Below are 12,077 nucleotides of genomic sequence, written 5' to 3'. Positions count from 1 at the left end.
CCATTGTTCTGTTGTCGGCAGTGATGGGCTGTCTGCTGCTGCTGGTGGTGCATTGCTGCGAGACTGCCTCTGTCAAGCCAGACACTGGTCGTCTCCAAAACAGAAGAGTGAGGAACAGAAGACGCCGGGTGGGTGTTGTAGGTTAATGCTGTTGCTCTACTAGAAGTTTGTACATTTCTGGCGTGAGCATCAGCAGTGGTGCCACTACTTGGCACTCTGCCCGCAGGAGCCACGCGTTCACACCAGGATTACCCTTCCTGATCACCTCTTGGAAGCGACAGCTTTCGTAACGACCTTATGTCCATGCGGGGGATTGTCCTTATCTTGAACTTTTACTTATATAACAATACGATGCATCATTACGCAAGTCCAGTTTATAGATGGAAAAGTCTATTATACTTCATATCATCAAATTGACATTGTATTTGGACCAGTTGTCATACGTGTGTCTGTCCTCAGGTGACGGACAACGCCTGTAGCCGACCCTCGGGCCCTCCTGTTTCTTAATCGAACACAGAGTTGGGAATACTGGTTTTGTGCGCCAATATAGATAGCCATGACTTAAGATTATTCTTACATATCTTTGTGCCAAAAAATATTCAGCCATTTAAAATATTTACATATCTGTATCTACTTATTTATACTCTCTCTCTCTCTCTCTCTCTCTCTCTCTCTCTCTCTCTCTCTCTCTCTCTCTCTCTCTCTCTCTCTCTCTCTCTCTCTCTCTCTCTCTCTCTCTCTCTCTCTCTCTCTCTCTCTCTCTCTCTCTCTCTCTCTCTCTCTCTCTCTCTCTCTCTCTCTCATTGAAATGGTAGAGTAAAATCAATGTGTTGTTACTAATATGAGCATGCTTCTTATATTGATCTTCGCAAGATGTCAAGTTAATTCTTGCTGTACTTTCAGGATGAAGAAAGTCCCCGGCGCCACCAGTCATCCTACGGCAGCATCTCATCCTCAGGTGTCCTAAGTGAGAACAATGGGCTAGTGGGGCTCAGAAATATAGGAAACACAGTGAGTAGTCCATTATGTGACGTCAACAATACACTGATTCACGGTGTGGCTTCACTTTGTCACATTATGATCTCAAAAGTCCTCCAATTTAGTCTCTGGTTGGTAATTTGATATTTAAATTTTCAATGATTTCTGCTACAAGAATAAAGTTTTTTTATATTGAACCACACAAACTTATGTAAGAGGAGAAACAGGTGTCCTAAACTGATCGTTACAACAAAATAAGTAGGTAAATAATACTTATTTGTTTTAACTAATGTTTTCATGGACCTCACTGTCCTTGATGGAGCATCTTAGTTTTTTTTCCTTCTCAGTACTTTTTTTTATAAATTAGCTTCTTTACACTGTTTCCATTTAAGATTAATTTAGAGTTGGTACTTATGTCTTTTGATGTATGCAAACATACATGCTTTTGGAAGATTTCCTACAAGGCCAGTGGACAAAAAAAGCTGATAATTATTAGATCATGAATCAACAGTTATGCCAATGCAGTGCGGTAGTGTGGATATCTCGAGTTAAAATCTTTCAGAGCTATTGTTTAACTTTCGTTTTCTATGTCTAATTGATACCGTGTATGTATAAAGTTGAGAAAGAAAAATAAATCAGCTATCAGTATGTCATGCTTTTGTTTGGCAGTAATGGATATCTATTGAAGCAGCTTGTTGGGTGAGGAACTTGTTTTGAAAATAAGTGAAAGAAAGCAGAAAGTCAGTAGGGGACTTTTATTGTTAGTGTCTAATACAGAAGCTGGAATACTAAGTGATTATGCAAGTTGTAACAAGAGACAGTAGCTGTTAAGTAACGCAATGCTATCACTGCAGCATACTTAGTTGTATCATGGTTGAGTAAAGTCATGCTTTTATACCTGCAGCTGCCAAGATATGTCACTCAGGATATTCCTCCAAGATTTTTTTTTTACTTTCATTGTGATGTATAATGTGGGGAGAAACTATGCTGGGTTGAAGGTTATAATATTATTATGAAGTTATTCACTGGTTTGCTGCCTGAAAAAATAGGCCTTACATTGCACCATTGCAACCTTGATTTGAAATCATATTTATTCAAGAAAGGAAGAAAGGAAGGTTGGAATGAATGAGCTATGTATTGGTTATTTAAAAAATACAGTAACCAAAATTTGGACAAGCACATTTTCTGTTCTCTGGTATTATTTCACCACGCTGTTTTTATGGCCGTAGAACTTATTCTATTTATCAGCAAATGGGCTGCATGTCTCGGCAGTCCTGAATAGATTTTTTTTAGAGAGAATCCTTAGACAAAATTCCATTTTTTGAGACATTTCTGAAAGCACTCTTTCAGAATATATTTTAACATACTTGAGCTATTATTTTGAAATTCAAAATCTTGTCAAATGGCTCATGTTGAATCTTACTGTTAATTACTCTTTCAGTGTTTCATGAACAGTGTCACGCAGTGTCTCAGCAATACACGATGTTTGCTGGAGTATTTGGTGAGGGATGGCTACTCTTCAGACATCAACACCACCATATCCACCATGAAGGGTGACCTTGTGCGTGGTGAGTAAGGAACACATTACTGCCTGACAGGGATTGCAGTGTATTATGATATAAAATGTTGATTGGATAAATATGTCAAACATTCTTATGTAAACTTCTGCAGAGCTATACCTATTTCAGAATGTTAAATTCTAAACAAATAGAATTAGCCTTTGTTCAAGGAATTTTACAAAGTATTGAAGTTGAACACTAAATTGAGGAGTTAGCACAAAGTACTGCATCTTAGTTGATTGTGATTTCATAGTAATTTTTGTACTATTTCATTACTGGTATCCATATCTCAATTTAGCAAGTCTGTGTAGATGTCTTGTACATAAATAAATCTTTTCAGCCTTTGCCAACCTGTTGTCTGATATGTGGAATGAAGGAGGAGACAGCAGCAGAGCCCTCAACACAGGACCCTTCAAGGGACAGATCCAGAGGTTTGCACCAGCCTTCTCAGGGTACCAACAGCATGATGCTCAAGAATTCCTACGCAAGTTGCTGGAGGGTTTACATGAAGATGTTAATAGAGTAACTGCCAAGCCAAAGCCCATTACAGAAGATATAGATGATGACCTTGGGTAAGTTTGATATATTTTTTTCTGTTTTATACTCATAATCATAAGATATATGCTTAACACTTCCATGGTGCAGTGGTTAGCACGCCTAACCACAAATACATGGGCCTGGGTTCGTATCCCAGCCCGGGCAGTTGGTGTGCAGCTCCTCCTGCTGTTCATTCTCCCTTTTGGGGTGGTCAATAAATGGGTACCTGGGGAAACCTGGGAAAGGTAAACTGTGGTAACCTGGATGTCACACTGGCCCTGTGTCCCTGGGTAATGTCCTTACCCACCACAGGCTCAAAGGGCAACAGAGATGACCAGCACAGCCATGCACAGCTATAGCGTATGCCCCTCTCTTTACTTTCCTATGCTACTATTCATCTCACTAAAGATTTTGATATTGTTTATAGTCAAACAGGTAGAGACATAAATGCTGCTACCTAACTCAGACTGTGAGGCATGGGCCTCTTGAGAAGACTAAGTAAGTAGTGGCGTGGCAAATGTGGTGCATGACTGTGTCTAATGGCATCATTGGTCATGTTGATGATTATCATATTTTTCTTGCATGAAAAAAAGATGACTGTAGTGTAACTGAACTGTTGAGTCAATGGATATGATAATAAAATGTGAATTGTCTGACACTGTGAGAACAAAATTCAAATTATCATGTAATGGAATACTAAAGGAATAACTATTTGTAAGGTATAATATGAAACTTATACATGATACTAGTGGTGACATTTTATATTATTTGCATCTTATGCAAATTTTTTGAGGCATCAAGACAAGAAAGGGTGAACTCAGCAAAAGTAAGTTTTGAGGAAACTCCATTTTTAAAAGTGCCACCCCATGCTAGGCCCAGGTAAGCCAGATAAACTTCTCCTTTACCTAGTCTTTTCACTAACAAAGCAGCAGTCACCATCCTTTGATGTCAAAGAAGTCACCACACTTATTATGGTAGTACCTGAAATTCCATTTTTGTTTGGTGGTGAGTTCACCCTTTCTTTTCTGAATGCTTCATATTATCATGTGTACATTATTCTAAAGTGATAATTATTTCAGTGACAATCAAAAGGCGATGGAGTCATGGAAGCGATATCTCCGATACGATGATAGTAAAATCGTCGATATGTTCGTCGGCCAGTTAAAGTCAAGTCTCCAGTGCTCTGTGTGTGGGCATTGTTCGGTAACTTTTGATCCATTCTGGGACTTGAGTCTGCCCATTCCCAGTAAATCAGGACAAGTGAGGCTCTCCCAGTGCCTTGACCTTTTCACCAAGGAGGAGGTGCTGGATGGGGATGAGAGACCTGTAAGTATCTGTTGTTTTCATATGGGCAACTTTTTAACCACAGCTTCTTGTTTATATCATCTTTTACACCTTATAAAAATTTGAACATGGTCATTGATATAATATTAGATAATATTTGAGGTGTTCATGTTTTCAATCTACTACCTGTTGTGGGACCAATGGATTATTTGTGGGTCTGAAATTCAAGTTGAGATATCTTCTGCTTTCTGCTATTTGATTTTGGCATTACCATAACTTTGCTATATATATGAACCTTTATATAATCTAAAATACTATATGACAAGCAAAAATTTTTCACTGAAACAAAATAGCTTCCAGTAATATAAGTGCAATGTCAATATAATTCATAATCAAGATGCAGCTAAATGTTTCAGAAAAGATCCTATAAATCCCTTAATCTTGAAACCAGTGAGAAACATTGGTCCCTGATTATACGATCCAATTTAGGAGCACTATATAAAACAGCATATCGGAAGGGAAAGTGCTTTGCTTCCCTTTAATTAGAGGGATTTTGATGTGGTCAGTACATGTATATTGTCCTCAGCACAGCAGTTTGATATTACATTGCAGGACATATTGAAAGCCAGCTTGGGCAGTGTGTGTTTGTTCATAAAGGAAATACAATTTGACATGAATATCAGTAATGAATGTTGTTTTTGATAAATTGATTTGTTTTATTTCAGACTTGTTCAAAATGTAAAGAAAGAAGAAAAATGACGAAGACCTTCAGCATCCAGAAATTCCCCAAAGTCCTCGTCCTACGTATCCTTTTAAACACTACAACATGATGCTAGTGGTGCTGATGCTGCTGTTATTTATCTATTTATGTACTTGTATTCACTTAGTTTTAGCTTACAGAAGTGTCAAATTCGTATGTCCAGGGTCTGAAGGCCTTTGGGTTTTTACCTTTTGGGTACTTGCCTTCAACGGTGCAAGACCACCACCCTGGGAGGCAGTATGCAATCCCTGAGTGACACTCTGTAGCCATATGCTGCTGTTGGACAGGGGCACAGGTATACAGATACAGAATTAATTGATATTTTTGAGATGTAAGCATAAATATAGAGATAAAATAACTTGTATATTGGCTAAAGCGAGCCAGGACGCAGTATGCGCATCCTCGGATATGGTACGGGGCACGCAAGGACGCAGTATACGCGTCCTCGTGTTGAAGGGGTTAAGTAGTGGCTCTCCCGTCTCATTGTTTGTGGGTTCGATCCCCGGTGGGGGTAAAACCTTTCCTTGTCTGGATTAATTTTTTGTGTTTCGTTATATGCTGTGTTTGTGTGGAGTTCTAGTGAAATCAGGGCGTTACACAGAGGCTGCTCATCTGTCTCCACTCATCCAGGGAATCAAATCCTAGGATCTCTCGGTTGTGAGCAAAATGTGTTAACCACTTTACTACAGATCTCCATAGTGCAGTGTGTGTGTGTGTGTGTGTGTGTGTGTGTGTGTGTGTGTGTGTGTGTGTGTGTATAATTCACCACGGTCTGATCACCCACTAGAGTTGTGATCAGCAGTGAGTATCCTCCCTGAAAGAGTTTGGAGTTCAGGTAATGGATCTTTTGGTGCAGCTGGAACCTCACGTCACACCCATGCACACCCAGGAGGTGGGACACAACCCCTGACTGACACCCAGTACCATTCACTGCTGGATGGAAAGGGGGCTCAGATTAAAGGAGACTACTCTTCCCTCTCCACTCAGCTTGGGAATTGAACCTGAACCTGAGTCTCTTTGTTGTGAGGCAAGTGCACTCACCACTGCACCATGAAGCTCTATGTGTGTGTATGTGAAATAGTGTTTTTAGGCAGAATTTTTCAATTTATAAGAGGGATTAAAAAAAACTGATTTGCAACTGTGTGAATGTGAAGAAAGTTTGAAGAAATATGTTACATATCATCATCATCATCGTCATCTTCATTATCATTATCATCATCATTGTCTCTTGCCATATTGAAATGAGCTCCCTGCCAGATCTTTGAGAGCTGTGTTAGTATGACAATTAATTATTTGCATAACACATTAACACTCATTATAATATTGACAATTGACACATTAAAATGAATCTGATAAAATGACCAAATACACAGAGCATAACATACTATTTTAAATGTGCCAAGACACAATGATCAACTTGTAGGTATGTGAAGTCTACAAAATTTCAGATGCCTGTGATGGCCAAACATATAGGCTATAATACTCTCAGTCTATTAAAGCAAAGATATTTTTCAGAATTCTATATCATTAATTATTTTCCTACAGTTGCTAGTGCCATTGTGGGAAGAAGGTTTTGAAAACAGTTATGGGGATGACTAGTTTTATATATATATATATATATATAAATATATATATATATATATATATATATATATATATATATATATATATATATATATATATATATATATATATATATATATATATATAAGTAAGCAACTGTTAATTATGATACTAACGTTGTTTCAACATCAAGATGATTCCTTGACTATTTGTGTAGATCTTAAACGGTTTTCCCCTCTTGAACGATGGCGGGGCAAGCTATCATGCACGGTGGAGTTTCCTCTGGAAGGTCTGGATCTGTCCAAGTTTGCCTCAAGCTCCAGCACCTCTCCGTACTACAACCTGATTGGGGTTGCCAACCACTCAGGAACTACTTACTCAGGCCATTACACAGCCTACTGCAAACACCCCTACTCTGGTAGCTGGCATGAGTACAATGACTCAAGGTAGGTCCATGTAATATTTTAAGAGATGATACTGCTATTATGCTTTTATTTAGCTAGTATGTTTCATTTATCATTATTACTATTATTGCTATTATCATTTCTTATTTTTTTATTCTTATTCTTATCATTATTATTTTTACATTGTTATAAGCCAAGAGTGTTAGCTACTCTGGACAGTTCAAAGGACCATATGCCCACTTGGATCTCAGAGGGGAACATTTGTCATGAAAATAAAGGAAAAAATATATACTATATATAGAAAATGTACTCACTTTAGTAAGAAACTACTCACTTCACTTTTCAACAACTACAGGGTCTCAGCATTCACAACATTATTAGGAATGAGATTCCATCATATTGTTATATATGTAATAAAGCCCCTAGAAAATTGGGTACTTTTAAAACTAATAGCTGAAAATGTAAATTAATTTATTTTTATCCAAAACAGTCCTGATTTAAAGGGGACTGACAAAAAGGAATATGAATAATGTTGAATGTAGTGGATGATTTCATTATCAGATATATTTTACAGTAATGGGAGGGAACTCTTGATAGAGTAATGTTATAAGATTATAATTAAAATGGGAAGCAGAAATTTTACCTGACTAACTCCTTGGTCAAAGAGCTTTAAATTAAATTCTGCTGCAGAGATAAATACAAGAGAGCAATACATAAAATATGGCAATAAAAATAATAAAGGGCATACAATATACAGTCACTGGAGAAGTTCATTTATTGAGGAGGCAGGCAGTTATGGTTGATGTCATTTCAGTTAAAGAGCAATTTTGATTTCTAGTGCGTATCATTCAGAAAACATACACCTCTCTGTCGTCTCAAATTAGTGCTATCTGAGAGATGTCACTAAAATCATTCAAATGTGAATTTAGTTCTCTACACTTAGGTATTTCCTTATTGTTTTTATCTGCTCTGTAAGGATTTTATAACTAACTGGTTCAACACTGCTCTTGCTCATTCCTCTTTCTTGTAAAATTACCTCATATATTGAAGAGTAATTTGGTTATGTGTTTCATCTAAACTAGTAATTCAGAAAAAAACATGGAAATGATACATAATGGCAGTTATAAATCTTGCAAATAGTAATGCTTAAAATAATGGAGATTGAAAGCAAATCATAAGGTTAAATCAATGTTATGTGCTTATGGAAAGACCCGGTAGCAGCGACGGGCCAAATTTGTGGCTTTACCACATACCAGCGACTGGCCAAATTCTTGCCTTGAACTGAACCTCCCAAAATAAGAGGATACATTTACTGATCACATATGCATTGATACATATAATATAATGGTTTGCGTGAGTGATGATTTTTTCTCATTAATTCACTGAGAGGTGCCTTTAAGAAACATGATCCCCGCAGCTACTGGGTTAACAGCAGTGTTGTAATAAAGTTCCTGTAACACTTTTTGTTAATTTCTTAATAATTTTGTATGCCATTCCAAATTATTCAAGTATTGTGTCAATGTAGTGCAGCTGACTTGTCTGATGGGCGAGCCTCCCATAACTCACTCTAAGAGGGGGGAACCTCTTTGGCCGACTGGTTAAGGAGTGGCTCTCCCATCTCGCTGGTTGTGGGTTCAATCCCCGGTGCCGGCAAAACCTTTCCTTGTCTGGATTAATTTCTCGTGTGTTTCGCTACACACAGAGGTCGTGTTGGAGTATAGTAAAGAGTAAATTCTGGCATTTCATCAAGATTCATTACTACTGCATCAAAATGAGTATAATTATATGATGTGACTCATATCATGGACATTTTGTTTACTTCACTTTCATAATCTAGAATGAAAATTGCCATTCTGTAAAGTTTTCACTTTATTTGTAGCACTCATGACTGTGTTGCATTTTTATTATTTTTTTATGATAAACCTCTTATTTCTTTATTTTGGTCTGTTTCAGAGTGTCCAGTATTTCTCCAGGGAGAGTGTGTAGCCCCGAGGCATATGTGCTCTTCTATGAAATATCATCTACTTCCTCCAAGTTGTAATATCAGAAATTGACCACCTCAGATGGTACTTACATATTTAAGCTTCAGTTTTGGTTATGCAAGGGATTTTATCCAAGAGTCTGCTCAAAAGTAAAACTGGAAGTGAAACATGAATGAATCTGTCTTGTGATGTAACAAATGTAAATGTATTGAAAGCTATATATTTCATAAAAGTTATGCAACTTAAACTGTAAAGGTTGTACTACCTCATGTGAGGCAAACCAAAGTGCTTAATAAGAAGTGCTATCAACATACTGTTTTGATAAGTTTATGTTGCCCTTGAGTCATCCAGTAATATCTCTTATAAGTGTCAGTTAAGAACCAGTAAGTTTTGTTAATTATTAAACCTGTAAATAACATGAATTTCAATGCTTTTATCTAAACGTTGAGTTTGTACAGAACTTTTATTGTATATTGTCTTTGTTTCCAGAAGATATTTTAATTTACACTGCTTTTTTTTTCTCCATAGCAGTTGTAAAAATAATATTTAAATATGAGGTATTAATACTTATTTGACAATTAGTAAATGTTACTTTAAACTGTCTTTTAGACAAAAAATCTTTCTTTGCTTCTCTGGCAGATATCAAATATATTTTATTGTTAATACATACATAGAAAGTATTATCTATATATCCATGTAATTAGGCAAATGTAATTTTCTTATCTGTAAAGAGAACATATTGGTTATGAGGGAAAAAAAAACTTAGATTAAATCATATAGAATAAATGGCAATCAGGAGGAACACTGTATTTATACTGGTTGCCCAAATTTGCTCAATTCACCTCTTTCACGCAGAAATGTAGCTATTTTGCATGCTAAAAGATGATGATACAACTGAACTATGTATAAGAGGTCTAGTAGGATAACCTAAGAGCAATTTTACTTCAGGCATTGCTGGAGACTTTGAAATTAGTGGTGAAATAGGTCTTTCAGCTCTTAAAAGTAGTACCAAGTACTAAATATTATTTGCGAGAAGAGACTGCTTTATCAATACAGTTTTTGCATTTCAGCTCCCCAAACATTATTATGCAACAGCTTATGCACACCCAAGGTTTTTGTGATGTGTGAATGGATGAAAGTTTATAAATAGTCACATCATATTTCATATGAATAAAAGTACACATGAAAATAGATTGTAAATTAGCGTGGAATATATTTTGTACTTACAGCATGGATACTGGTAAATTTATTGCATGATAGTCATGTATTAGGCAATATAGAGAGTATTACTTATAAATATCATCTCCCGAGTACTGTACTGATTAACCCACTGTGATAGTAACTGGACAGAGACTGTTAGTTGATGGTTTATTGACTACAATAGGATGGGGACATTGTTATCTTTATATTTGTAGATAAAGCTGGACTTAAATGATTTTGCCACATGTTAATATGAAACTAGTTTTGTGTTGTTATGCTAAAACATTTCAAAGAAGTATTTTTGAAGGGTCCAAAGGGTGCTACCTCTCTTTTAGCCAAAACCTGAGTAACATCCAGCTGTGTTTACATACACATACCATAGCCTGTCACAAAGTTCCAGCTCATTCAGTGTTAATGAACTTGCATGGTCCAATCCAGGCAACTTTTTTTTCCCAACTGACAATTTCAATTAATCATTTACTTTGCTTTCATAATACCTCAAACAAGACCCTAACAGCATTCAGCATTGTCAGTAAATGGAATCTAACCAAAGTGATATTGTGCACAATGAATATATCAACATCTAGCATGTATGTGCATCAGCATCACCCTGTAAACTTTTTCATTTGATCTCTGCTTTCTCTTTTGTCACAAACATGCTATGTCCACCCCTCTGTCTCACCTCAACATGAAAAAGAAACTCCAGGTTCCTTGTACACAGCACTGTCTGATACTACTTTTACATACAAATGTACGCAATAATGTGATCGATAAGCTTTGACACGTGTCTGATACTCGGGAGATTATTCAACATATGCATTTGTGTATAGAGATAGTGTGTACATTTATTTCATGATGTATGTTTCAGATATGTTGATCAGTTTCTAGTCATGTACCGAAAATGTGCACTCATAGAGCTAAAGAGAATAGAGCTGTAATGTACAATAACATGGTGCCTTCGAGTCTGTTGAACTGCACTGTGGCACTGTGATCATTTTAGGTCATGTCATGCTTATTTGTTTATGTATTTTAGCAAGTGAATGCATAATGACGAGTATCACATGCATCACAAACAAAAATGTTTTGAAGTCTCTGTTAAGAAATATGTTATGATTCCCTGTGAAAGATCCCATTTAAAAAGTGAGACATTCTGCAATTTGCCAATAAAACAAACAACAGTTTATTATATATGATGCATAATGATGACCATATGAAAAGAAATGTGTAAATTTTTACTAGGAGACAAATATTGGTTACTGGCATTACGATGTTTAGCAACCAAAACTTTTACCCAATTCATGTTTATTTTGTCTCACATTTTAGTGAGACAAAAAAAAAAATTAGCACAATGAAAAAATTATCCATGAATATATCTTTTCTTTTCCTGGCTTACACAAAGGTTTGCTGGTGTTGTTACTCATTCATAATGATTTTCAGTAATGTAAGTTAGTATTAAAAAATATGACAAAATAAATCATGGGCTCAGTAAGCATAATGCCTTATGAAAATTATTAATCTGGCATTTTTTTTTTTTTTTACAACAAAGGAGACGACTCAAGGGCAACAAAGAGAGTAGAAAAAAAAGTCCGTTACTGTGTGGGTCGTCACCGAGAGGCGACTGTGGTGTAACGGGTAGCACGTCCGCCTGGCAAGCGGAAGGACTTGGGTTCGATCCCTGGGCGGTGCCTGCCTTTTCTGGTGAACCCCCTACCTCTAACATGGCGCAGTGAGTAGGATCTAGCAGTGATACACATTCCCTGGACTGGCCAGCCAGGGAGGCGGCCTTAGGGGGGAGTTGTGTGGGTTGTCA

The 12,077-nt window shown here is 36.8% G+C and overlaps 1 protein-coding gene across 2 annotated transcripts in view; it reads left to right on the top strand.

Moving 5' to 3' along the window:
* LOC126996459 (ubiquitin carboxyl-terminal hydrolase 2-like) overlaps nucleotides 1-11,635 on the top strand; it is an 80,954-nt gene extending 69,319 nt beyond the window's left edge. For both annotated transcript variants that reach the window (XM_050856922.1, XM_050856923.1), the window contains 7 exons: nucleotides 904-1,011; nucleotides 2,420-2,546; nucleotides 2,878-3,109; nucleotides 4,154-4,400; nucleotides 5,084-5,162; nucleotides 6,899-7,127; nucleotides 9,039-11,635. In XM_050856922.1, the coding sequence (XP_050712879.1) occupies nucleotides 904-1,011; nucleotides 2,420-2,546; nucleotides 2,878-3,109; nucleotides 4,154-4,400; nucleotides 5,084-5,162; nucleotides 6,899-7,127; nucleotides 9,039-9,126 (1,110 nt within the window). In that variant the 3' untranslated portion in view covers nucleotides 9,127-11,635. The remainder of the gene's footprint in view (nucleotides 1-903; nucleotides 1,012-2,419; nucleotides 2,547-2,877; nucleotides 3,110-4,153; nucleotides 4,401-5,083; nucleotides 5,163-6,898; nucleotides 7,128-9,038) is intronic.
* The last annotated feature ends 442 nt before the right edge of the window (nucleotides 11,636-12,077 follow it).

This window comes from Eriocheir sinensis, chromosome 10 (genome assembly GCF_024679095.1).
Source record: "Eriocheir sinensis breed Jianghai 21 chromosome 10, ASM2467909v1, whole genome shotgun sequence".
Taxonomy (NCBI): domain Eukaryota; kingdom Metazoa; phylum Arthropoda; class Malacostraca; order Decapoda; family Varunidae; genus Eriocheir; species Eriocheir sinensis.
The sequence above is the reverse complement of the archived record's forward strand: the minus strand, read 5'-3'. Positions and strand labels throughout refer to the sequence as shown.